The 25345-nt window shown below is 44.5% G+C and overlaps 1 protein-coding gene across 1 annotated transcript in view; it reads right to left on the reverse strand.

The window, feature by feature from the left end:
* The window catches only part of SPOCD1 (SPOC domain containing 1), a 28048-nt gene extending 3056 nt beyond the window's left edge, over positions 1–24992 (reverse strand). The window contains 11 exon segments of the mRNA XM_057499937.1: positions 241–391; positions 618–849; positions 2713–2832; positions 4375–4491; positions 4602–4761; positions 5549–5675; positions 5951–6011; positions 6631–6810; positions 22896–23276; positions 24149–24275; positions 24920–24992. Of these exon segments, the coding sequence (XP_057355920.1) occupies positions 241–391; positions 618–849; positions 2713–2832; positions 4375–4491; positions 4602–4761; positions 5549–5675; positions 5951–6011; positions 6631–6810; positions 22896–23276; positions 24149–24265 (1646 nt within the window). The 5' untranslated portion in view covers positions 24266–24275; positions 24920–24992.
* Between the last annotated feature and the right edge of the window lie 353 nt (positions 24993–25345).

Genomic DNA, 25345 nt, shown 5'->3' on the forward strand with positions numbered 1-25345 from the left:
CCTTCCTTTATTTGGAGAGGGACCAGTGTCCCCAGTGTAGGGGCTGGAACACTGGTCCAAGCATGGCCTGTGCAGGGGGAACCAGTAGGTCAGGATGATTAGTTCCATTGCACAGATGGAGAAAGTGAGACCCACAGCAGAGGCAGGATTTGCCTAAGGCCATATAGAAAGAAAAGCCCATGCAATGCCTGCTGCCCCAGCAGATGGCCTCCCCCACTGATGCTGCCCCCCATCCCACACCTGTCTTGGGGCTCCGTGGGAAGCTTTCCCCCAGTTTTGGGCATCTCTGGAGAGGACACAAGGGCTGGACTTTGGGCTTTCTGGAAGACATTGTTCCCCATCCTCCTGGGGGCTTTGAAGGATCCTGGCAGCTTGCAGGAGGACTCACAGTCTGCAAACAGCAGAGGCAGGAGCTGATACAGGTAGGCTGCTAGGCTGAAGCCAGCCCAGGACTTCAGAGCCAGAGTTTGAACTAGGTTCTTTTCAAGGTGACCTGGGCACAAACATTCCCACCCTACCACCTTCTCCCCAGACCATGAATCCCTCTTGCTGCTGAACTCCACACTCAGCTCCAGCCTGCCCACCACCCCTGTACCCTTCCTATGTCTCCCCCGGACCCATGCAAACGTGGCAGCTGGGGTCCAGGAAGCAGTGCTCGTGCTTCTCCGTGCCGTCCGGGTGCTGTTCCGTGGCATCCATGTGCTGCTCTGTGGTGTCTGCATGCTGTTCCGTGGCGTCCTGCTCTGTGGCATCTGCGTGCTGCTCCTTGGCGTCCACGTGCTGCTCCTTGGTGTCCTTCAACATGGTAGACAGGGCCAGTGGGCTGCAGTCTATGGACACCATGGGTCCCTGCAAGGCATGGGAGGGGAGAGAGGTGGGCTGGGAAGGCAATTGGGGAAGTCAGGAGCCCTCCATGAGTAGAGACCCTCAGAGATGTGGTTTCATTTTTCCAAAGGATATATTATTTTATTTAAAAAGTGCTGTGAACTTGTTAAAGAAAATTTAGAAAATTAAAAAAAAATCACCCCTCATCCCACCACTCAGAGGTAATATTCTGAGTATCCCTTTATAATATTTTTTCTATATTCAGGGTTTTAGGGGTCCTTTTACTAAAACAGCGAGGATCAGATATTCAGCCTATATTCCCATTTTGCCCGTGGATTACAGCAGAGACACTTGCCCTGCTATACAGTCCCTGTAGGCATTACCCACATGGGATGCACTGTTGTGTAAATGTCACCTCTGTTGCTAGGTGACTGGGTCATTCCCAGGCTTTCACGATCATAAACAGTACTGAGGACATCCTTGTGCATAAAGTATTTTCTTAAACTTTGCACTACTTCCTTAGGACAATGTTCTCAGAAGCAGATGACCGAATCAGGAAGAATGAACATTTTTAAGACTCTTGATGCCTACTGCGGAATCACTTTTTCTCATCATAATAGAAACATCTTTAATCACAAAACAAACACGGCTTTAGGAGGATTTAAGAAGATTATGAAACTCTACTCTCGCCTAATAAACCACCTCCAGAGTCGTGCCAGGGCACAGGCTCTGGAGTCACACAGCCTAGCTTTAAATCTCAGCTCCCCCACTGCCAACTGAGTGACCTTGGGCAAACGGCTCCAGGTTTCTCATTCAGGAAACTGGCCTCACCTACTTCACAGATCATTGTGAGATTTGAATAAGGCACTGTGGGTAAAATGGGCACATAGCTGGTGTTCAATAAAGAGCAAAGCCGGTTATTAGTGTTATCATCCCCACCCCTACTTTGCCACCCACTCTCTCTTCCTGTCTTGAGCTAGTTTCTTTCTAGGTCTTCCCAGCTCTTCCCTCTACATTTACATTCAATGTATTCAGTGACTATGGCTTGGGTTGGGGAGCATCCACAGCCTCTTAGGGCTCCTCCTGCACAGGCAGCAGTTCTGGTTATAGGCCTGGTTATTGGTTAAGGAGAGGCAGGTGTTTTTGTGTCCCATTCACTGCTATTTCCCCATGAACATGGCTCTAGGAGCCCACCCTGCACTCCCCCATTCAGTCACACAGCTGCTTAGACTGGGGCGAACATCTGGTCCATGGGACACCCAACCAAAACTACAGCAGCCTTCTGAGAGTGACTGAGATAAGCCACGGAGAGTTCTGATTGGCTGCAGGTGAACTGATGGATTCATTGATTCGAGGGCTGCTGAGCCATGGCATCAGGCGGTATGCAAGATGGAGGAGCCCCAGGAAGGAAGGTACAGGATGAACATGAGGACGGAGCAGATCCCCAGCAACAGGAGGAGACTGTGCACTGACCGTCCTGGGCTCCAGGGGCCTCCCTGCCTGAGGCATGCCTAGGCTGTTCCATGGAATGGAGTCTGTCTCTGTTCCTTACATCCAAAAAGGCCACTGCCTCAGAATGTGGCCTTCCTATTCCCCAGGCAGCAATGTGGTCGGAATGTCTGAGGCTGGGGAGAACTGCAGCGACAAGACTTAACACCACGTGCCTTGGGCCGAGGCCAAAAGGAGGACCAGCCTCTGGAAGGGGCTGACAGGCCTCATGCTTGCCTAGACGCTGGGTGGCACCGATCGTTACCCATACCAAATTCTACCATGAAGACCGTGGGCCCCACAGCAGTCAGGTGACTCGCCCAAGGCCACACGCTGGTGAGGTGAGGCATGGGACCCATGGACATGGTCATGCTCGGCCCAGGTCAGGCTCCCGCTTACCACCAGATCTTCCAGTGTCTGTTCCATGTCCCGCAGGATCTCAACTTCACCCTTGTGGGTCAGTTTGGAGGCTGGGAGACTGCATGGCTCCTTCTGTTGCTGCTCAATGATCTCCAGGCCCTGGCAGGGTGGAGCAGCCCAGGCTCGGCAGGGTTAGGGGGTCTCTGGCCACCTAGAGCCCAAGTGCCCACTCTCCTCCTCAGAAACCCTCTCCTGCGGTTCCCCTTTCATGCCAACACTTCCCTTCCTCCACACTTTTGCTTCTGTCATTACCCTCACCTAAAAAGCCCCTCCCCATCAGCCCTACATCTCCAGAAACCACTCATGCACCCTCAAACTCAAGCCCTGCCTCCTCCAGGAAGTCTTCCTCAATTCCACCTTCTCCCACAAGTCAGTTCTGCCTCTGATGATTCTACCCCCACCCCCACCCCCCATCCTGGGAAAAGTATGGTGTGATTGAAAGTGCAGGCTCTGGAGTGCCAGCTAGGCCATCAATAAAGACCCACAAGACAGTGTGCTTTGGGCCAGTACTTTGCTGTTCCAAGCCTCAGTTTACCTGTTCTCTGGGAATTAAGCACCTTATATCAAACAGCATATGCCGAGTGCTTAGCTGGAACCTGGCTCATAGTAAATGCTACTTGTGATGCTTGTTTACCAAGGTCATCCTCTTTGAAATGTTTCCTAAAAGCCTGTCTCTCCCTTTCTGACCACCCCTGGATGGAGAGGTCCTATCCTCCCTGGCAGGGCTGGCTTCATGGACACGCGCCTCTGTGCAGCTGTGCTTAGGAGGGCCCCATGCTTAAAGCTGTCATCTTCAAATTGTGAAGAGTTGTTGAACAAAGGGCCCCACAGTTTTTGATACTGGCTCCTGCAAATTATGTTCCTGCTCCCTGGTCCCCCAGGGTACCTGGACAGAAGATCAGCCTACGGTGGAAAGGTTCACCTGGTGGATTCTAGTTATTAATTCTAATCAGCCTAGTTCTTCGAGAACTGGGGTCTTAGCACCCCACCCCAACTGGCCTATTCCCCAGATCAGTCCTCCCTCTCTCACTGGGCCTTCAGCAAACTGCACAACATTCCACAGAGCTGGCTCAATGCCCACAGCTTCCCTGTTCCTGAGCAGTTCCCAGGCAGGGAGAGACCCAGGGACACAGAGTTATGGGGATGTAACTGTGAGATTTGGACGTTGTGGGGTCCCTCACCCATCCTGGGCCCTAGGAAGACTTCCAGCCTTTTCTGGAGCTTCTGAGCTGGGATGGAAAGAGGCACACCCCAAGGAGTCTGCCCCTCATGCCTGGTGGGTGACAGTCCTGGACTCCAGACCCTGAACCATCATCCCCAGTACCCCACACCAACCCCCAGCCCAACTCCATAGGAAAGCAAATGGAAGATGACACCTCTCAGGGGTGTCATCTCGCTGCTGAGTCCCCCATCCGTAGTCCCTCTCATTTCTGCCTCTTTTCCCATTTTTGTATGTAGGGAGAATCTCTCTTCCTGGCTGTCTACTCTGTTTCCTCTGATCCGTTTCTGTCTCATGCTCCCCATGTCCCACTGTCTCCCCCCTCACTCTGCTGTCTGTCTCTCTCTCTCCCTGCTCCATCCTCAGGCCACCCCCTCCCCACCACATCCTGTCCTCTCTCCTGACTTGACCCAACTGCTCACCCTTTTCTCTTCCTGGTCCCGCCAGCAGGCCAGCTCTTTGGGGGCCAGCTGGATTGAGCTCATCCTCACCAGGCCATAGGGGGTGACCTCTCCATGAACCACTTTGAGAAACAGGTCCTGCAGAGACAGGGGCTGGGGCTGTACCACCCTGCTCTGAGAGTCCCACCCCCAATCCTGCCAGGGCTCTGCACCTGTGAGGGTCTGGTGCAGCCCCAAGTCCTGCTCACCGGGTTCCTGGGGTCCCGCAGGTTGAATAGCAGACTGCGGTACTTGGTCTTGTAGCGGCAACTGGTGGCTTGTGTCAGGTCAAAGAGGGCTGCCTCGATGCCTGCAGCAATGCCCTCTACCACCTCCTCACTCAGCGCCAGGTCTGGGAACTCCTGAAGGCTGCAGAGGGCAAGGGCAGGGCCATAGTCCTGAGCTCGTGAGGTTATCCTGGCTCTCAGCCAAAGTAGGAGAGTATGCATGGGGGGCAGAGTCTGGGCCAGTGCCAGTTCCTATTCTGGGCATTTCCCTACATCAGTTTCACCCCCAACTCTGTGAGGAAGAAGTACTGTCATTATCCATTTATGGATGGGCTGGCTAAGGCTTCAAGAAGCTCAGGGTCTTGCCCAAAGCCACATGATTAGTGGCAAAGCAAGATCTGACTGCTCAGCGCATGCTGTCCCTGGCCAGTGGAAATGGGGTATGTATGGAGCGGAGGAAGGCTGGGGTGAGGGTAAGGCATCAGTCACGGCAGGGGAGAGCACCCTGGCCCTGCATGTAACCAAGTCTGCCACTGACTCGCTGTGGCCTTTGCAAAGTCCTACGCTCTCTGGGCCTTGGTCTGACCATTAGTAAATGAGAGCTCTGGGCTTAGCTCTCCTGAGATGCTCCCAGCACAGAGTCTCATTCTGTCCAAAAGCATTTGCCATGGGTGACGTCCATGAGGAGTGGAGCGGACACCAAGAGCTGTGGCGGCTTAGTGGGAAAGTACAACCTTGAAGCCAGAGAGACCCAGGTTCAAATTTCAGCTCTTCATGGGCACACTGTGTGGGCAAATGACCTCACAGCTACAAAACAGAGTCAAGTCATACACACAGAAGTCCTTAGAACAGGGCATGGCCCTGGGAGGCGGTGGCATGCACCCATCAGGATGTCACAGATGTCGGGAAAGTGGGGAGCAAGGTCTTACCGGCTCCACAGCATCTCCTGCATGGCATGGACCACAGTGCCCCGTATCCTGATATCCACGGGTAGCTTCTCCTCTTGGGGCTGAAGCTGTGCTGTGGGGAAAGAGGCTCCCAGGCTTCCAGGGGAGGCTCAGGGTCAAGAGAAGGAGGCAACTCAATGCTGGGGGGCTGAGGCAGTAAAGGGAGGGCTCCCTCCCTCAGGGACCTAAGATGTCCAGGATGTCTATCTGGGAGCCAAGCCCAGGCAGCCCACAGCCCCCAGCCCTTTGGGGAAGGACTCCAAGCTGAATGCGAGGGAGGAAGGGAGGAGAGAAGAGGCCTAACAGGGGCTGAGGCCAGGAGCTGGGTATGAGCCCCTCTGGTCCCAGCAGCCCCTGGGAAGGACGCCCTCTGTGGCCCCTCACCTGATGACTCTGGCTCCTCCTGCTCACTAGGCTTCTCCTCTTCTGCCCCAGCTGGGCAGCACTGTGGGAGAGGGGGAGAAACTGAGGCACAGCCCCAGGGTGACACTGCTTCCCTCGGTCACCTCCCCGCTCCCACGTCCCCCCTAACCCATGCTCCAGCGAGGGAGGCAAGGGAGAGGGCAGAAGCACTCAACCCTGGACACTCAGCACAGGCCTCCTGAACTAGAACCCCCTCCTGCAAAAGAAAGAGGATGTGGAGATAGTGGGGTCCCTGAGGAGAAGGGACCGACTCCTCAGAGGGTGCAAGGGGTCAGAGAGGCGGCAGGGACCCATGCTGTCCCTCTTGAGGGAGGTGGCCAGGGGGACTTTGGGACAGCAGGACATGCTGGTTGGCAAGGAACAAAGGTCAGCAACTGCTTCTCCTCCGAACACACTGAAGGCCCAGCCCCTCCCTTGCTCCAGTCAAGCTCCTGAACTTGAGAGTGCAGGAGAAAGAGCACGCAGACCCCCAGGCTAGCCAGGAGGGTGGGGGTCTCACCCCGCCTCTGGCTATTATGTTCTGTGCAGCCAGGGCAAGTCTCACCATCTCTCAAGGCTGCAGTGACACCTCTGAAACAGGCATAAAGTTGCCTCTCAGCAGGACTGAGTGACATTGCCTTTGTAAAGAACCTGTTCTGTACCTGGCAGCCAGTGGGACCCTGGACCATGGGCCTTCTCTTCCTTCTGGGCCTCTGGGCAGGTGAGGCTAAGCTGACTTCCATCATGTTCTCCAGAACCTCCAGCTGTGGAAGCTGGAGCCCCCTTGCCTGGCCATGGCTGATCGCTCCCAGGAGATGAATCACTGCTCCAGAACCAAGCTCCTGGGGGAGAAGAGCACTTCAGAACCAAACAGCGTAGGCCCTTCAACGTGCTCAGCACCTGTTAATGATTTAATATACCTTCTCCCACTGGACTGTAAGCTCCATGAGGACAGAGAACATGTATGTCTTGGTCCCCACTATATCCCCAATGGCTAGAAAAGACCTGGCACAGAGTAGGGTTCAATAAATGTTTGCTGACTTCCTGGCCTCTATCTCAGGAGAGGAGCCTGTTTTCATTCCCATCTCCTCATCTTTCCCTCTCACCCCTAGCCCTTCACGACCATTTCAAGATGCAGAGTAGTTTTTAGTCTTCTAATGAGCTATGAGACCTAGCCTGCTCCCCTTTTTGCTTTGGCTGTCAGGAAGCTCAGTGTTAACTTTGAGCCTAGCAGTTGTACATTTCCAGGATTGGTAAAGGGTGAAGGATTGTTTTAACAAGCTCTCCCCTATCCTAGCTTTCTTTAGGCTTTTATCCCATTTTAAGTATGCTGTGATTCTTTTAATTTATTGCAAACCAAGAGGAATTGTTTTGAAAGCAGATGGGTCTGAAAACTAATCCTTGAATGAGTTATCATAAAATGGTCAGGCTCCAAGGTTTGGGGGAAAATGAAAGTCCAAGGTTCAGCACCATAGGCTATGGGAATACAATGCAATGGAGGAGGGCAGGCCAGGGGGCTGAGACTGCTTCTACTGTAAGAACCCCTCCCACCCCCGAGCCCTGAGGAGAGGGAGCAAGAAGAGCAGTAATAAAAAGTAAAAACCTACATAACACACTTGCTTCACTCCGTGGGACATTTGCATTTCCTCCTTGGAGAGAAAGCAGAAGCAGAGATTAGAATTCAGAGGACCCAGTGACCTCACCTCAGGGAATTCACAAGAAGATGTTCACACAAAGGTGAAAGAAGCAAAGCATGTTCAGTGTTCACTGGGTTTGCAGTTATAACAAAAAAATGGAGTACAGTCCAATGACCGTCAAAAGGGAATGGTTAATAAACGGTGATACATTATACTATGGATTATAGGTGGCCATTAAGAAGAGTAAGTCATAATAAAACTGCTATTCGTCCAGGGCTTATAAAGTAACTGGCCCTGGACAAAGCACATCATACATGATCTTATTAAGGTCTCGAACACCATAAGGTATGTACTATTTCTACCCCCATTTTAAAGATGAGGACACTGAGGCTCAGAGAGGATCTGAAAAGTCCCATAGCTACTAAGTGGCAGAGCTGGAATTAGAACCTAGTTCTGTCTGACTTGAAAGCCCAGGCACTTAACTGCCAGGCTATGTGGAGAGTACTGACTGGTGTGGAAAGATTTCATGGAAAGATGTCAAGGTGTATTATTTGGAGAAAAAGAAAAAATAGGAACAGTTACGGGCAGTATCTATTACATAAGCCCATTTATGTAAATATATATTTATAGATGCATAATGGAGGTTATCTCTAGGGAATTAAATTCCAGGGGGACTTCCATTTTCTAGTAGACACTTGGGAATTTATGTTACTGAAAATGAGCATGTATTTCTTTTATAATCAGAGACATATTTTTTAAATTAGAAAACAAGTTAAGAACAATGTGTGTGGTGCACTACTATCTGTGTTAAAAAGAAAATAATTCTGAAATTTGTATTTGCTTGAACCTGTATAAAATATCTCTGGAAGAATCCACAAGAGGCTGCCAGCAGGAAAGGAGCTGGAAGATGAGAAGAAGACTTTTCACTTTTCTTTTTTTTTTAACCATGGGAATGAATCAGCCTTTCAAAAAAGTAAATTGAGACAGAGGGGGAGGAAAAGAAAATAGGGGACATCTGGGAAAGAAAGCAGAGAAGATATTAAGAATATCTTCACAGTTGAAAACCTTTTGGCTGGCCCTTGTCTCAGGGGTCTGCACACCAGCGTTATGAAGCTGCACAACAACAGACAGCAGAAGCAGACCAGCAAAGACGTTAGAGAATGGGTTTACCAGGCCAGATTACAAATTATGCACGTATAATATGGTTAAATAAATTAAAAGGAGTCAAACATATGTGGGAAAGGCACGAAAAAAATTTTTATAAAATGACCAAGCAGATTTGGTTGGGAACCAAACACAACTTCTGGAAATGAAAAATATAATGACAATACTAATTAAAATTAACTCAATATGTGGGTTTAATAGCATTATTAGACACAGCTGAAATGTCAGCGAACCAGAAGGTAAATTTAAAATTATTCCAGAATAGTCACAGCACAGAGACTGTGAAACACAGTCAGAGACACAAGGAGTGAAAAGGACTCATTAATCTAAAGTTCCAGGAGAGGAGAGAGAATTGGGCAGAGGCAGTAGTTGAGGATGTATGGCTATGAACTTTCCTGAATTGATAAAAGACAATCATTCCCGGATTCAAAAAGCTCAAATTTGAATTTCAAACAGGATAAGTAAAAGTAAATCCACACCTAGACACATCATAGTAAAACTGTTCAACACCATGATAAGGAGATCTTAAAAGCATCAAGAGAAAAAATAAGAGCTAACACTTTAGAGCACTAAAAATGCCACCACTCTTCTGAATGCTTTATATGTTAGTTCATTTACTCCTCACCACAACCCTATGAGCTAGGTATACCCAGTACTATTATTACCCCTGTTTTACAGAAGAGGAAACTGAAGCACATAAATGCACAGAGAGGTTAGTCGACTTGCCCGGTGTCACACAGCTAGTAATCCAAAGACCTGGAATTTCAATCCAGGGAGTGTGAGTCCAGTAGCCACACCTTTAACCACCATGCTATGATGTCTCTCAACAAAAGACATTTTACCTACAAAGGAATGGCAATTAGACTAACATCTAACTTCTCAGTAGTAACAGGGGAAGGCAAAACACAGCAGAGTAAAATTTTCAATGTGCTTAAGGAAAATAGCTATCAGTTGTGGACCCAGACAAACTATTTTTTGAGAATGAGGGTAAAATAACATACAGAGAAAACCAAGTGAGTTACTGTTTTTCTTGATAATTAAATTTCTCTCAACAAACAAAATGTTAAAGAATGAACTTGAGGCAGAAGGAAGGAAAAATTATCCCAGATAGAAAAGCTGAAATGCAAGGGGAGGAATTCTGAGCAAAGAAAACGACAAATATGTTGTTAAATCTAAACAAACATTGATAGTATGAGACAGCAACAGTATGTAAATTATGGGATTAAAAAATAAGATAGGACCGATTTAAGGGATAACAGCACATAAATTGGGAAGGCACAGGCTTGGAATTAAAGCATTACAAGAACCTAGTATCATTTCAGAGGAAGATAAAAGTAGTAGCTACCTTTATTTAGGTATTTGTGTTAACATTTCTAAAATAGCCACCAAAAGAATATGAACAGGGGATAGAAATTTTCCAAACTACTAGAGGGATAAAAAGGAATACGAAAAAAATCATCAATCTAAAAGGAGACAATAAAAGGAGGGAAAAGTATAGAAAATGCAGGATATATGAAAAGCACAAACTAAGACAGTAGAAATAGATTCGAATAAATCAGTAACTAAAACAAATGTAAATGGAGTAATAGTTCAGGTAAATACAAAAACTATCAGACCTTTAACAAAAGGAAATCTAGTTATATTTTATAAGAAAATCCAATTCTAAAATACAATAGTGCAAAAAGATTGAGAGAAAAAATGGAATAATGCGTGAATGGGCAAATACCAACCAAAGTAAAGTTTTGTAACCCTGTTTATGTCAGGTAAAACAGACTTTAAGACAAAAAAACCTAGAGGTAAAGACCTCACTGCCTAATGAGAAGCAGCTTCAGCAGACAGTTATAACAGCTCTAAATTTATAAGCAGCTAATAGCATAATCTCAAAAAACATAAAGCAAAACTACAAGAAAATAGACAAATCCACCATTACATCAAGACATTTTAATGTATCTCTAACTAATGATAAAGCTGGCTGGCAAAACAGGAAGGATAAAAACGATTCAACGAGAACAGTTAGCAAGCTTAATCTGTGTACATATGGAGCATTACTCTTAACAACAGTACTTATTTTTTTCACATATACATGTAACATAGATGAAAATTAAGCACAGTGTGGGCCATAAAGCAAATCTTGACAAATATCAGAAGATTAGTATTTTTTAGACCAGTACTGCCCAGAAGAAATACAAACATGAGCCAGATGTTTTAAGTTTTTAGAGGCCACATTTTAAAGAGGTAAAAAGAAACAAATGGAATTCATTTTCTATTTTTTAACTTGGCCTATCTAAAATATCCCCATTTCTTGTAATTATTTCATGTATTCTTTATCTTAATTATGTAATCACTATAAAATTATCAGTGAGATTTTTACATTTTTTTGTGCTAAGTCTTTGAAATCCAGTGTGTATTTTACACTTATAGTAAGTACATCTTAATTTGGACTAGCCACATTTCAAATGCTCAATAGACAGTGGAGGTTAGTGGCTACCACATCAGACAACTCAGATAAAGATCACATTCTCAGCTCACAGTATGATTAAATTGGAAAACAATAACAGTAAAAAGAAAATGAAAGAAGCTCATGTGAATGGAAATTAAGAAACACTCTTCTAAATAGCACATAGGTCAAAGAAAAGTTGTTATAAAAATGTATGAAATACTGAGAATCGAATGATAATAAGACTATAATTAAAGTCTGTGGATGTACCTAACATGGTAATTAGAGGTTCCTTTATAGCTTGAAACCACCTCATTAAAAAAAGGAAAAAAGAGAGCAAATCAATGAAATCAAGATCATGTTTAAGATACTGTAAAATAGAAAAAACTGAAAGAAATGATGGTGAAAACAAGCATACAATGGAGTAGATGAACAAAACCACAAATCAGTTCTTTGAAGACTCATAAAACAGTTTTACAAAAATTGATTACAGCAAAGAGGGAAGGTACAGCTAAACAATATTTGGAATGAGTACTCACGAATGCACAAATATTAAAAATGTAAGAAGCTATTGTGAAATGCCTTATGCCAGCATGCCAATAAATTTGAAAACTTAGATTCAATGGATACAATACATTTCTAGAAAAATATAACTTACTAAAACTGACTCAAGGAAAATAAGAAAACAAAATAAATCTATAACCATAGAATAAACTGAATCAGTAGGGAAAGAAACATCTTCCCTAAAGACAACACCAGTCCAGACTTTTATTTTTTAACCAGCCATCCTACCAAAACGTTCAAAGAAAAAATATTCCAGTCATATACAAATTATCATATTGCAACAAACAGAAACAGAGAAAAATCCTCTGCGGTTCATTCTGTGAGGCTAGCAAAACCTGGACACCAAAACCTCACAAGGATAGAATGAGAATAAATCAGCCCAGTTAGCTCATCAACAGAAATACAAAAATGCCAAGCCAGGTATTATCAAAATGAACTCATAAAATATAAAAAAGATAAACATGATCAAGTCCAGTTTATTGTAGAAATGCAAGAGTGACTTAACTAAAGAAAACTGAACTCATAAAATTTGCTACATTAATAAATTAGAGGATAAAATCACATTATCTCAAAAACTTCAGGAAATGTATTTGACAAAATCTACTGTCCCTTCAGAATAATGAGCAAACCAGGAATAGAAGGAGCCTCCTTAACTTGGTAAAAAGCATCTGTAGAGAAACATACCAAACATACTCATGGTCAAATGATGATCACATTCCCTGTAAAGTTCAGAACAAGACAAGGGGTCCCCACTATCATCACTTCTATTCAACATTATATGAAAGGTCTTAGCACAGTAGGTAAAGGGAGTGGGGGAGATGTAAGAAGTGGAAAGGAAATAAAACTGTCATTAGTTGCAGATTATATGATTATATACATAGAAAACAAACAAAATCCTGGTAGATAAATTATATGAATTAATAAAGGAGTTCAGCAAGATTTAAGTAAAGTTAATTGCATTTTTATACAACAGTGACAGTTAGAAACTGAAATTTTTAAGTTGCCATTTTCTAACAGCATCAAAAAATATATTGCAATACAATCAGACATTATGTGCCTTTGGATGGAGAGACCACAATACCACCTATAAAGTAGGTGGACCAAAATCTTTGAATCCAAGTCTAATCAAAGCTCCAGATTCAACCACCAGTTCACAGGAACTAAGAAGACAGAGGAACAGGTTTCATTATACCATGGGATGCAGCAAGCTACAGGGCAAGCAATACAGTTTCTGGCAAAACTACATTTGTCTCGCAAAATTAGATTGCAAGAGAAACAAGATATGGAGAGAGATCAGATTAAAAAACTTAAGAGGCATATCAACAAATTACAGTGTATGAATTTTATTTAGATCCTGACTTCAAAAAGACAAAATATAAAAATAAACCATTTTTATGAGAACTATTGGAAATTTGGATATTGAATGAATATTGAATGAATATCTGGTTGGATATAATAAGGTATTATTATTATTATAAACTTTTAGGCAAAATAATGCATTGTTGCTAGGGTTAAGTGATAAGTACAAGAGATTTCATGCCAGTGGCCAGCAATTTTTTTCCGTAAAGAGCCAGAGAGAAAATATTTGAGACTTGCTGGCTATAAGGACTCTATTGCAACCATTCAACTCTGTCACTATAGCATGAAATCAGCTATAGATAATAAGTAAACAAACAGTTGTGCCTGAGTTCCAATAAAACTTTAATTACTAAACCAGGCAAAGTGGCAGATGCATGGGCCATAACTTGCCAATTCCTGCTTACAATTCAGTCTACTTTTACATATATTTGAAATTTTCCCTAACAAAAAGCTATATGTAGATATAGAATTAATATTTAGGGATAAATGTAAAAATGCAAGATTTTTTACAGAGAAAATACACAATTTTTTTGAAAGACAATAAAGATATCAAAATAAATGGAGGAATATACTATGTTCATGGATTGGAAGACTCAGTATTGTAAAAGTGTTAGTTCTCCTCAAAATGATTTATTTCCACATATATTTTGATATATTTTCAATCAAAATCCCAATAGGTTTTTGTGTGTGTGGAAATTGACAAGCTGATTATAATACTTATGTGAAAGAGCAAAAGAATGTAAAGATCCTCCTGAAAACAACTAAATTGGGGGACTTGTCTTGCCAGATATCAAGAATTATTAAGAAGCTACTATAATTAATATTGTATAATATTAGCAAAGGGAAAGTAATTTGAACAAGATTAGTAAAGGGAGACCAGAAACCCATCGCACATACATGAAGACTTGATTTACGGCAAGGCAGCAATGCATGTAAGTGGAGAAGGATAGAATTTTCAGTAAATGGTGCTGGAACAATTGGGTATCCATATTTCATACCCCATTCACAAAAATCAATTCCAGGTAGATTATAGACCTAAGTGTGAAAAGCAAAATAATACCACGTGTAAGAACATCTTCATGACCTAAAACAGGAAGAAAAAAAACAAAATATAAATGAAATAACGTATAAATTAGGATACATTAAAATTTATTATTTCTCCAGCAGTTCCACCACTTCATGTCCATTTCAGAACATAGACACAAAAGAATTGAAAGGAGGGTCTTGAACAGGTATTTACACACTAATGTTCACACAACATTATTTACATAGCTAAAAGGTGGAAACAACCCAAATGTCCATCTACAGATGAATGGATAAATAAAATGTGGTAAAGGCATACAATGGAATGTTAGCCTTAAGGAATGAAATTCTGATACATGCTACAACATGAACCTTGAAAACATTAAGCTAAGTGTAATAAAACAGTCATAAAAAGACAAATATTATACAATGTAAGGTACCAAGAACAGTCAAATTCATGAAGACAGAATGTAGAATAGTGCTTATCAGGGGTTGGGGAAGGGAGGAACAGGGGGTTATTGTTTAATGGGTACAGAAATTGGGGAGATGAAAAAATTCTGGACAGTGATGTGACGATGGCTGCACAACAATGTGAATTACTTAATGCCATTGAACTGTACACTTAAACATGGTTAAAATGGTAAATTTTATGTTATGTATATTTTACTCTGATAAATTTTTTTAGTAATTAAGAATTTCTGCTCATCATCAGGTACCATTAGCAGATCAAAATATGAACCATATTTTGGGAGAATATATTTGCAAAACATGTAACTAACAAAAGAATAGTATCTAGAATATATAAAGAATTCTTACAGATCACTTAGTAAAAATTAAACGATCAAAACCTTTTTTTGGCAGACTTGACGGGAATGGCCAAAACACACACAAATAGTCTCCTTAGTAACAGGCAAATGAAAAATAAAACAACATTGAGACATCACAGCATAGTCCCACTTTGGTAAAAATTCAAATCTGACAATAATCAAGTGTTAGAGAACATGTAGAGCTACTGGAATGTACACACTGCTGGTGGGAGTGTAAACTGTTTCAACCAATTTAGAAAACATCTGGCACTATTTAAGTAAAGTTGAAGATAGGTATACCCTATAACCTGGCAATTGCACTCCCAGAAATATTCCACAGAGACACTCCTGCCCATATGCACCAAGAAACATACAAAACTGTTCATCATAGCAGCACTATACATAATAGCAAAAAAACTGCAAAAAACCCAAATGTCCACATGGAGCCAATAAATAAATTGTGGCATATTCACAGAATGGGGTACTTGATGCTAACACTTAAGCACTATCTTGGGAAAGTTACCGAATCTCTCCGTGCCTCAGTCTTCTCACCAGTAACATGGGGATAATACCCATATCGACCTCATTGCGTTGAAAGAACATTAGCGACATTCAAGGCTCTCCAAACAGTGCCTGAAACACAGCGAGCTTGCTCTGTAAATACTGATGTTAGGATTTCTTGGCTCCTACCCTGGAGAGATCGATTGCCTCCTGAATCTTGACCATACTTCTGTCTCCCCATCTTCATTCAAGCAGTGATGTCCCTGCTGATCTCTTCCACCGCACTCCTCCCTCTTGACCCCACCCAACCTACTGCCCCAGTCCTGTAACACTCCAAGCTGCCTCCTGACTCTGAACCTCTGCCTCCTTCCTGGTAGGCGCTTCCTACCTTCTCTGCCTGATGAACCTACTGGCCTTTGCCCAGGCCCAGCTCAGACAGCCCCCTCCTCTGCCCTACCGTATCCCAGGGATGACTTGGTTGCCCTCTGGTTATCCAGGGTCTGCTGGGCCTCAGTCTATATCTCGACTCTCTGGTTACTTGTTTGAGCCTCCCTGCCTTTTAAACGAATTATAATAAAGCCCCATAAAAATCCAACATCTTAGCCAGGCCTTGGTAGCCTGGCTCAGAGCACAGACTCTGAAGTTGAACAGGCCTGGATTTCAATCCTGACTCCACCATTTACTTGCTGTGTGACCTTGACTGAGTCACTTAACTTCTCTGAATCCCAGTTTTCTTAATCAGTAAAGCAGGAGTATTAACAATGATTTTTAATGCTGTCGTGAGGATTAAATACGAGATGATGACATATGGGAGGCTCCTGGTATACAATAAGCACTCGAGGAAAAGAGCGACTCTTAGGCTGCCCATCTGCTGGGAAGACATGCTCCTCCTCACACACCTCCTGACACTTTGCAGCTGCAGAAAGGGCACCTGAGCCTGGGAGCCTGGGTGGCTCCAGAGGAGCTGTCTGACTCCCCAACTGGATGAACAGAGCAGGGGGCTTCCCCACGTACCCCGCTATCTCATCCACGGAGCAGCACCAGACCTCACTGGCCATGGTGGCACTCAGGGCAGACAGAATGGTGTTTCAACCCACCTCCCTATCCCTCCATGAGTCTCTATTTCAACCCAGAGGAATACAACCAACCTCTTGTATCAGACTCCCAGCAGTTCTGGGGCTCAGTTGATTGCCCCATTTCATAGAAAAGGCAACTACGATTCAGAGAAGAGAATCTCTCACCTAAAGTCACCCTGTAATGAGAAGCAGAGCCTGATCTTCCACCCATCTGTGTGCCTCTGGCACAGCCAGATGACAGGAAGGCCCTGAAAGGGTCCCCAGACAGGCTGGACACTGCTCACGCCTGCCCACACCCCACTTGGCCCTAGCCACAACCACTCACTGGTCCCTGTCACAGCTTAGTCTAAATTTTTCTCCTGCAGCTGGCACTAGTTGCCATGGCAACGGGTTGTTTGAGTCCTGTGCTGCCAAGTCAAGGATGGGGCCTGGAGGAGAAAGCAGTGGGGGCTGCTTCCAGGCAAGGCAGGTGGGCACCTGGCTCCCCCACCAGGCTCCAACACACCCCTCAAAGTGCTGCAGACCCAGGAATCCCAATTCTGGGCATCTGGCCCAAATAAATCATCTGAAATGGGAAGAAGCCAGATGCACAGGGATGTTCACCCCAGCATTACTTAGAGCAGCACACAATTGTATATGTCAACAACAGGTAACACTTGTGAGTGTTTATCTTGTACCAGGCCCTGGGCTAAATGCCAAACACATATCATCTCATTTCCTCACCACTGCTCTAAGTACTTTTAATATCCCCATTTTGCAGATGAGGAAATTATGCTCAGAAAGGTGAAGCCACTTGCCTAGGTCATTCAGATAGCGGCAAAGCCAGGATTGAATGCTGGTCTGCCGGCCTCCAGGTTTCATGCTCTGAACTTCATGCAGCAGCGGGAAGTGAGAAAAGGAAGTCCCAGCCATCCTCTAGTCCTGCCAGCCACTGTGGCTGACAAATCTGTCTGTGGACTGCTACGGTGCAGGTTTCAGGGAAAGCACAGATTTGACAGAAGAGTATGTACCAGCTCAGAAAGATCTTCAAATACTATAGCACTTGAAAAATAAAGTACAAGTCCCCAAACAATGGGGCAGAGTACAAGCCTATTTATATATAAGAAGGTGCAATAGGAACAACAAATGCTGGCTAGGCTGTGGAGAAAGGGGAACCCTCCTACACTGCTGGTGGGAATGTAAATTAGTTCAACCATTGTGAAAAGCAGTATGGAGGTTCCTCAGAAAACTCAAAATAGAAATACCATTTGACCCAGGAATTCTACTCCTAGGAATTTACCCTAAGAATGCAGGAGCACAGTTTTGAAAAAGACATATGCACCCCTATGTTTATCACAGCACTATTTACAATAGCCAAGAAATGGAAGCAACCTAAGTGTCCATCAGTAGATGAATGGATAAAGAAGAGGTGGTACATATACACAATGGAATATTATTCAGCCGTAAGAAGAAAACAAATCCTACCATTTGCAACAACATGGATGGAGCTAGAGGGTATTATGCTCAGTGAAATAAGCCAGGCGGAGAAAGACAAGTATCAAATGATTTCACTCATCTGCGGAGCATAAGAACAAAGCAAAAACTGAAGGAGCAAAACAGCAGCAGACTCAGAACCCAAGTATGGACTAACAGTTGTCAAAGGGAAAGGGACTGGGGATGGGGGTGGGGGTGGGTGGGAAGGGAGGGAGAAGGGGAACAAGGGGTATTACAATTAGCACACATAATGTAGGTGGGGCACGGGAAGGCCTTATAGCACAGAGAAGACAAGTAGTGACTCTATAGCATCTTACTATGCTGATGGACAGTGATTGTAATGGGGTATGTGGGGGGGACTTGATAATGGGGGGAATCTAGTAATCACAATGTTGCTCATGTAATTGTATACTAATGATACCAAAATAAAAAAAAAGAAGGTGCAATATCTAGATGTTTGTATATGAATACAAGTTCACACCAAGGAGCCTGGAAGGATGCTAAGTGGTAACAGTGTTCATCGCCAGACAAGTGCAGTGCAGCCAGAAGGCATGTGGTAATAAATTAATTGTGAGTTTTTTAAATACCAAAAAAATCAAATTATAAAATTTGACACACAGGATCCCATTTCTTGGTGAAGAAAAGAAATATATGCATAGGAAAAAGATGGAAAAAGGACATATACCAAAAGGTCAGCAAGCGATAGCTCTGAATGTTGGCATTATGGGGATTTTTATTTTTTCTTTATTTTCCATGATAAACACAATTAGTTTTTTTAATTAAAAATTAATGTTTTTGTGTGATATTTACAAAGATAATGTAATAGAATTCTAATATAATTATAGTACTCAGTGGTGGGAGTTCACACAGGTAGCTCATGAGTTCCTATGTTCTATTAACTTGCTGTTTGGCCTGGAACTTGTCATCTCCCTTCTTGGAGCCTCAGTGACACATCAGTAAAATGGGTACATATCAAAAGCATCTACCTCATAAGTTCACTAGGAAGACTGAAGATAAGGGGCTTAGTATAGCACATGGCAAGCAGGCTACCAGTACTACCAAGATGCCAATGGGGAAGCGGCACGAGCAAGCAGTGCCTGGGCTTATATCCTGGCTCTGTCCTTTACCAGCTGTGTGACTTAGGACTGTTACCTTACCTCTCTGGGCTTCATGTGAGGATTAAATCAAAAGTACCTAGCACATAATATATACTCAATCAATGTGATACAAACTCAGCCATGTGAGAAATATACACTGAAAATAGGCAGTGCTATCTTCTGCCTTTGATGCACAAACATATTAGCTATGTTTATAAATAAAATGACAATTATAATAGGCAAGAAACAATGGAAGGGAAGGAGTGAATACAGGGAACATGGCCAGGCACCGAAGCCCTCCCTGTGAGTGTGGAGGAGTTTGCTAACTTCCCTGAGCCTAACCTTCCCTATCTGGAAATAAGGAGCTAGTGCCCATTTTATAGGGCTATTGTCAACATGGAAGGAAATGCAAATTTAACATAAATTAAGTAATTCACCTTGTGCCTTATGCTGTTCAAGGCACATTATTTTACACCATCGTCTCATTTAATCCTTAAAACAGTCCCGTTAGACTGGAATTAGTATTCCCTTTTTTACACACAAGGAAGCCAGGAGAGGTTCAAACATATTCCAAGGCCACTCAGCTAGGAAGCAGCAGAGGCAAGGTTTGAACACAAGACTCACCGACTCCAAAAGATGATGAGCCCTCACAAGACGTCAGTAAATGCAGTTTATTTTTCCTGACTTGCTGGGCCTTGGTTTACTCATGTATAAAATGGGTGTAAGGGACAATGTTCATCAAGAACCCATCTAATGAGAATCTATATGCTAACAAGCTGGAAAATCTAGAAGAAATGGACAACTTCCTAGAAAAATACAACCTTCCAAGACTGACCCAGGAAGAAACAGAAAATCTGAACAGACCAATTACCAGCAAAAAAAATTAATTGGTAATTTAAAAACTACCCAAGAATAAAACCCCCAGTCCAGATGGATTTACTGCTGAATTTTTCAGACATACAGAGAAGACATAATAACCATTCTCCTTAAAGTTTTCCAAAAAATAGAAGAGGAGTGAATACTTCCAAACTCATTCTATGAAGCCAGCATCACCCTAATACCAAAACCAGGCAAAGACACCACAAAAAAAGAAAATTACAGACCAATATCCCTGAAGAACATAGATGCAAAAATACTCAACAAAATATTAGCAAACCGAATTCAAAAATACATCAAGAAGATCATACACAATGATCATCATGTGGGATTCATCCCAGGGATGCAAGGATGGTACAACATTCAAAAATCCATCAACATCATCCACCACATCAACAAAAAGAAGGACAAAAACCACATGATCATCTCCATAAATGCTGAAAAAGCATTCGACAAAATTCAACATCCATTCATGATAAAAACTCTCAACAAAATGGGTATAGAGGGCAAGTACCTCAACATAATAAAGGACATATATGACAAACCCACAGCCAACATCATACTTAACAGCGAGAAGCTAAAAGCTTTTCCTCTAAGATCGGGAACAAGACAGGGATGCCCACTCTCCCCACTGTTATTCAACATAGTACTAGAGGTCCTAGCCATGGCAATCAGACAAAACAAAGAAATACAAGGCATCCAGATTGGTAAAGAAGAAGTCAAACTGTCACTATTTGCAGATGACATGATATTGTACATAAAAAACCCTAAAGACTCCACTCCAAAACTACTAGAACAAATATCGGAATTCAGCAAAGTTGCAGGATACAAAATTAATACACAGAAATCTGTTGCTTTCCTTTACACTAAAGATAAACTAGCAGAAAGAGAAATCAGGAAAACAATTCCATTCACAATTGCATCAAAAAGAATAAAATACCTAGGAATAAACCTAACCAAGGAAGTGAAAGACCTATACCCTGAAAACTACAAGACACTCTTTAAGAGAAATTAAAGAGGACACTAACAAATGGAAACTCATCCCATGCTCTTGGCTAGGAAGAATTAATACTGTCAAAATGGCCATCCTGCCTAAAGCAATCTATAGATTCAATGCAATCTCTATCAAATTACCAACAGCATTTTTCAACGAACTGGAACAAATAGTTTTAAAATTCATATGGAACCACCAAAGACCCCGAATAGCCAAAGCAATCCCGAGAAGGAAGAATAAAGCAGAAGGGATCTCGCTCCCCAACTTCAAGCTCTACTACAAAGCCACAGTAATCAAGACAATTTGGTACTGGCACAAGAACAGACCCATGGACCAGTGGAACAGAATAGAGAACCCAGATATAAACCCAAACATATATGGTCAATTAATTTACAATAAAGGAGCCCTGGATATACAATGGGGAAACGACAGCCTCTTCAACAGCTGGTGTTGGCAAAACTGGACAGCTACATGTAAGAAATGAAACTGGATTATTGTCTAACCCCATACACAAAAGTAAATTCAAAATGGATCAAAGACCTGAATGTAAGTCATGAAACCATAAAACTCTTAGAAAAAAACATAGGCAAAAATCTCTTGGACATAAACATGAGTGACTTCTTCATGAACATATCTGCCCGGGCAAGGGAAACAAAAGCAAAAATGAACAAGTGGGACTATATCAAGCTGAAAAGCTTCTGTACAGCAAAGGACACCATCAGTAGAACAAAAAGACATCCTACAGTATGGGAGAATATATTCATAAATGACAGATCCGATAAAGGGTTGACATCCAAAATATATAAAGAGCTCACACACCTCAACAAACAAAAAGCAAATAATCCAATAAAAAAATGGTCAGAGGAGATGAACAGACAGTTCTCCAAAGAAGAAATTCAGATGGCCAACAGGCACGTGGAAAGATGCTCCACATTGCTACTCATCAGAGAAATGCAAATTAAAACCACAATGAGATATCACCTCACACCAGTAAGGATCGCCACCATCCAAAAGACAAACAACAACAAATGTTGGCAAGGTTGTGGAGAAAGGGGAACCCTCCTAGACTGCTAGTGGGAATGTAAATTAGTTCAACCATTGTGGAAAGCAGTATGGAGGTTCCTCAAAAAACTCTAAACAGAAATACCATTTGACCCAGGAATTCCACTCCTATGAATTTACCCTAAGAATGCAGCAGCCCAGTTTGAAAAAGACAGATGCACCCCTATGTTTATCACAGCACTATGTACAATAGCCAAGAAGTGGAAGCAACCTAAGTGTCCATCAGTAGATGAATGGATAAAGAAGAGGTGGTACATATACACAATGGAATATTATTCAGCCATAAGAAGAAAACAAATCCCACCATTTGCCACAACATGGATAGAGCTAGAGGGTATTATGCTCAGTGAAATAAGCCAGGAGGAGAAAGACAAATACCAAATGATTTCACTTATCTGTGGAGTATAAGAACAAAAGAAAACTGAAGGAACAAAACAGCAGCAGACTCACAGAACCCAGGAATGGACTAACAGTTACCAAAGAGAAAGGGACTGGGAAGGATGGGTGGGAAGAGAGGGATAAGGGGGGCAGGAAGAAAGGGGGCATTATGATTAGCATGTATAATGAGGGGGGGCATGGGGAGGGCTGTACAACACAGAGAAGACAAGTAGTGACTCTATAGCATCTTACTACGCTGATGGACAGAGACTGTAATGGGGTATGTGGGGGGGTCTTGGTGATGGGGGGTGTCTAGTAAACATAATGTTCCTCATGTAATTGTAGATTAATGATACCTAAAAAATAAAAAATTTAAAAAAAAGAACCCATCTAGCTTACGTCTATTTAATGCCACTGCCAAGCATGGTATTGAGAGACTGACCCAGCCCTTCCCATCCCAACCTCTCAGACTGAACTTACTAGTGTGGGGCAGCCTCCTGGGCTGGATTGCTCTGGCTGTCTCTGGCTCGAGTCGTCTGAGCTTCTGTCTGTGCCCTGGTCCTGGGCAAGGAGAGCTAGGCCCCTCCTCAACCTCTTAGCACGCTTGGATCTTCTAAGCTCCGTGGAGGGGCCTGAATGAGCCTTGCCGGCTGTGGGCTCTGGGGAGATGGCAGCAGTGTCCATGGGAGCAGCAAATCCTCGCCCCAGCCTCCCCCTGGATGCTGGCTGAGCCTTGACCTCCAGCTCCTCCTGGTTGTGTGAGGCTGCAGGGCCACGATCACCACCAGCCTCCGCTGTGTGCTCAGCTTCTTGCTGCTCTGTGGAAGCCTTTCCAGACGCTCCCAGGCATAATGCAGGGCCCTGTGGAAGATTCTGGGCAGCTGGCCTGAGGGACTCTCCTCCAACAGGCAGTGGGGACCCAACAGGGGCACAGGGGCTGCTAGACTGGGCCCCATCCCCAGCAGCAGGAAAATATTCTACCTTCTCAATCCTTGAGGCACAACTCACACAACTTCCACCTTAATCTCCAGGCCCAGACTGGTGTCCTTGGGAGAAAGTGGCCTATAAAGGCCTCCCAAAGATTCCAGGTCAGCACCTCATTGGGAACTTCCCACGTACTGGGGGATGTCCCCACCAGGGCCCGGGCCAAGCTGCAGGAAGCCACCAGCTGCCTCCCACCATCTGAATAGGCCTCACACTTCCTGCTTTTCCTTCTTGTCCCCATAGGGGCTGGGCCTGGTGAGGATGGCAGGTCCCTTTTGGGGGTTTCCGGGCTTCCCCTCTGCTGACGGTGGGCCTTCTCCCGTCACACCCTGGAGAACTCCTCCCATCTTCTCCAGCCTCTCTGAGCCCAGGGCAGCCTGTCTTCTCTGTCCCTGCTGGCCTCTCCCTGACAACCATGGCTCTTTCTCGGAGGCCCACAGAGATTCTAGAAAGATTCCTTTCAGCTGAGATGTTGTACAGAGAAATCTGGAGCCTCTTGGAGGCCTGAGCCCTCCCCTGAGTAGGCACTGTGGGCAGCTGGATATGGAGACTGAGGCCAGGCACTGAATTCTGGCTTTGTCCCCTAGCTTGCAGGTCCAAGACCCCCACCAGGCCTCTGCCTTGAGGCTGGCCCCAGAAGCATCCCCAGCCTGGGAACTGGTGCCTCAATGAATCTCTTCCTTGAGGACCCACTTCCTGCTGCCAGCCCAACCTTGGGCCCCAGAGCTCACCCCTGGCAGGTCTGGTATCTGGCCTGACTTGAAGCTGGCTTCTTCCTCGACCCCCTGGAAAAGCCCACAGCTGCGCTGGGGACTGAGAACAAGGTTCTCTGTGCTGGAGCCTTCTGGAGCCCCCTCCTGAGACATATCTGTCCACCTACAGGGGACAAAAGCAGAACCACAGGCCCCATGAGGAGATGGAAAGGAGACTTCATCACCCAGTGAGACTTCATCACCGAGTCTGACTTGCCAGCCCATTCAGGACACCAGGCCAGTGGGAACCTGGGAGGCAGCCTCCCTTCCAGGAGGTGCCCCAGGACCCTGCAGTTTTGAGGCCTGGAGGCCACAGGGAGGCAGCACCCCAGCAGGACCTGGAGCCCCAGGGGAGGGAGGAGGCATGCCACCAAACAGGATTGAGCTCCTGCAACCCTTAAGTTCCTCCCATCCTTGATGGTTTACACTTTTGCTTAAATGGGATGCAATAACAACTACCATTTGTTAATGAATTACTTATGTGCATTACTTCATTTCATGCTGGAAGCCACAGGTGAGAAAACTGAGATACAGAGACATTTAGTGACTCGCCAAAGGACAGGCAGATAGGAGTGGAAGAGCCGGGATTCTCTCTCCAGGTGAAAGTCCAGCTCTAAACCACTCCGCAAGTTGAAGACACTGAATGAGGTTAATTCCCACAGCACTCTGTCCTGCTCACGTGATCCCAATCGGTTAGACACCCCAGCCGGGATCCCAGGCCTGATGTCTTGTCAGGGAACCCGGCTCCAGCCCACCACAAGGTCTCACCTGGGTCCCTGGGCTTCCCCTTTCAAGCTTCCTCCCCAGAGCGGGGCAGGGGCTGGGGATCACGTGAGGCGGAGAGCCCCAAGTGCGAGGTGGGGGCGGAGTCCCAGCTGACGCACAAAGGGCGGCACCCCCGGCGTGCTAGCGTCCAGGCACCGACAGGGGGCGTGCTCTCCCTCGAGAGGGCTTCCCGGAGGAGTTACCAATCCCTCGGTCTTCTGAGCAGGGTCCGCGAGAGGTCCGGGAGTGGAAAGGGCCTTGAATCGTCTAAGAGTTTAAACTTGATTCTAGGACAATGGGGAGTTACTGAAAGTGCCTGAACCTCTAAAGAAATATCAGAATCAGATCTAGATTTTTGCCTAATTATTTTTTATTTTAATACTAATATAAAAATATGTACAAAATATAAAAATATAATTCATATAGATA

The sequence above is a fragment of the Manis pentadactyla genome, chromosome 4 (assembly GCF_030020395.1).
Source record: "Manis pentadactyla isolate mManPen7 chromosome 4, mManPen7.hap1, whole genome shotgun sequence".
Classification (NCBI taxonomy): domain Eukaryota; kingdom Metazoa; phylum Chordata; class Mammalia; order Pholidota; family Manidae; genus Manis; species Manis pentadactyla.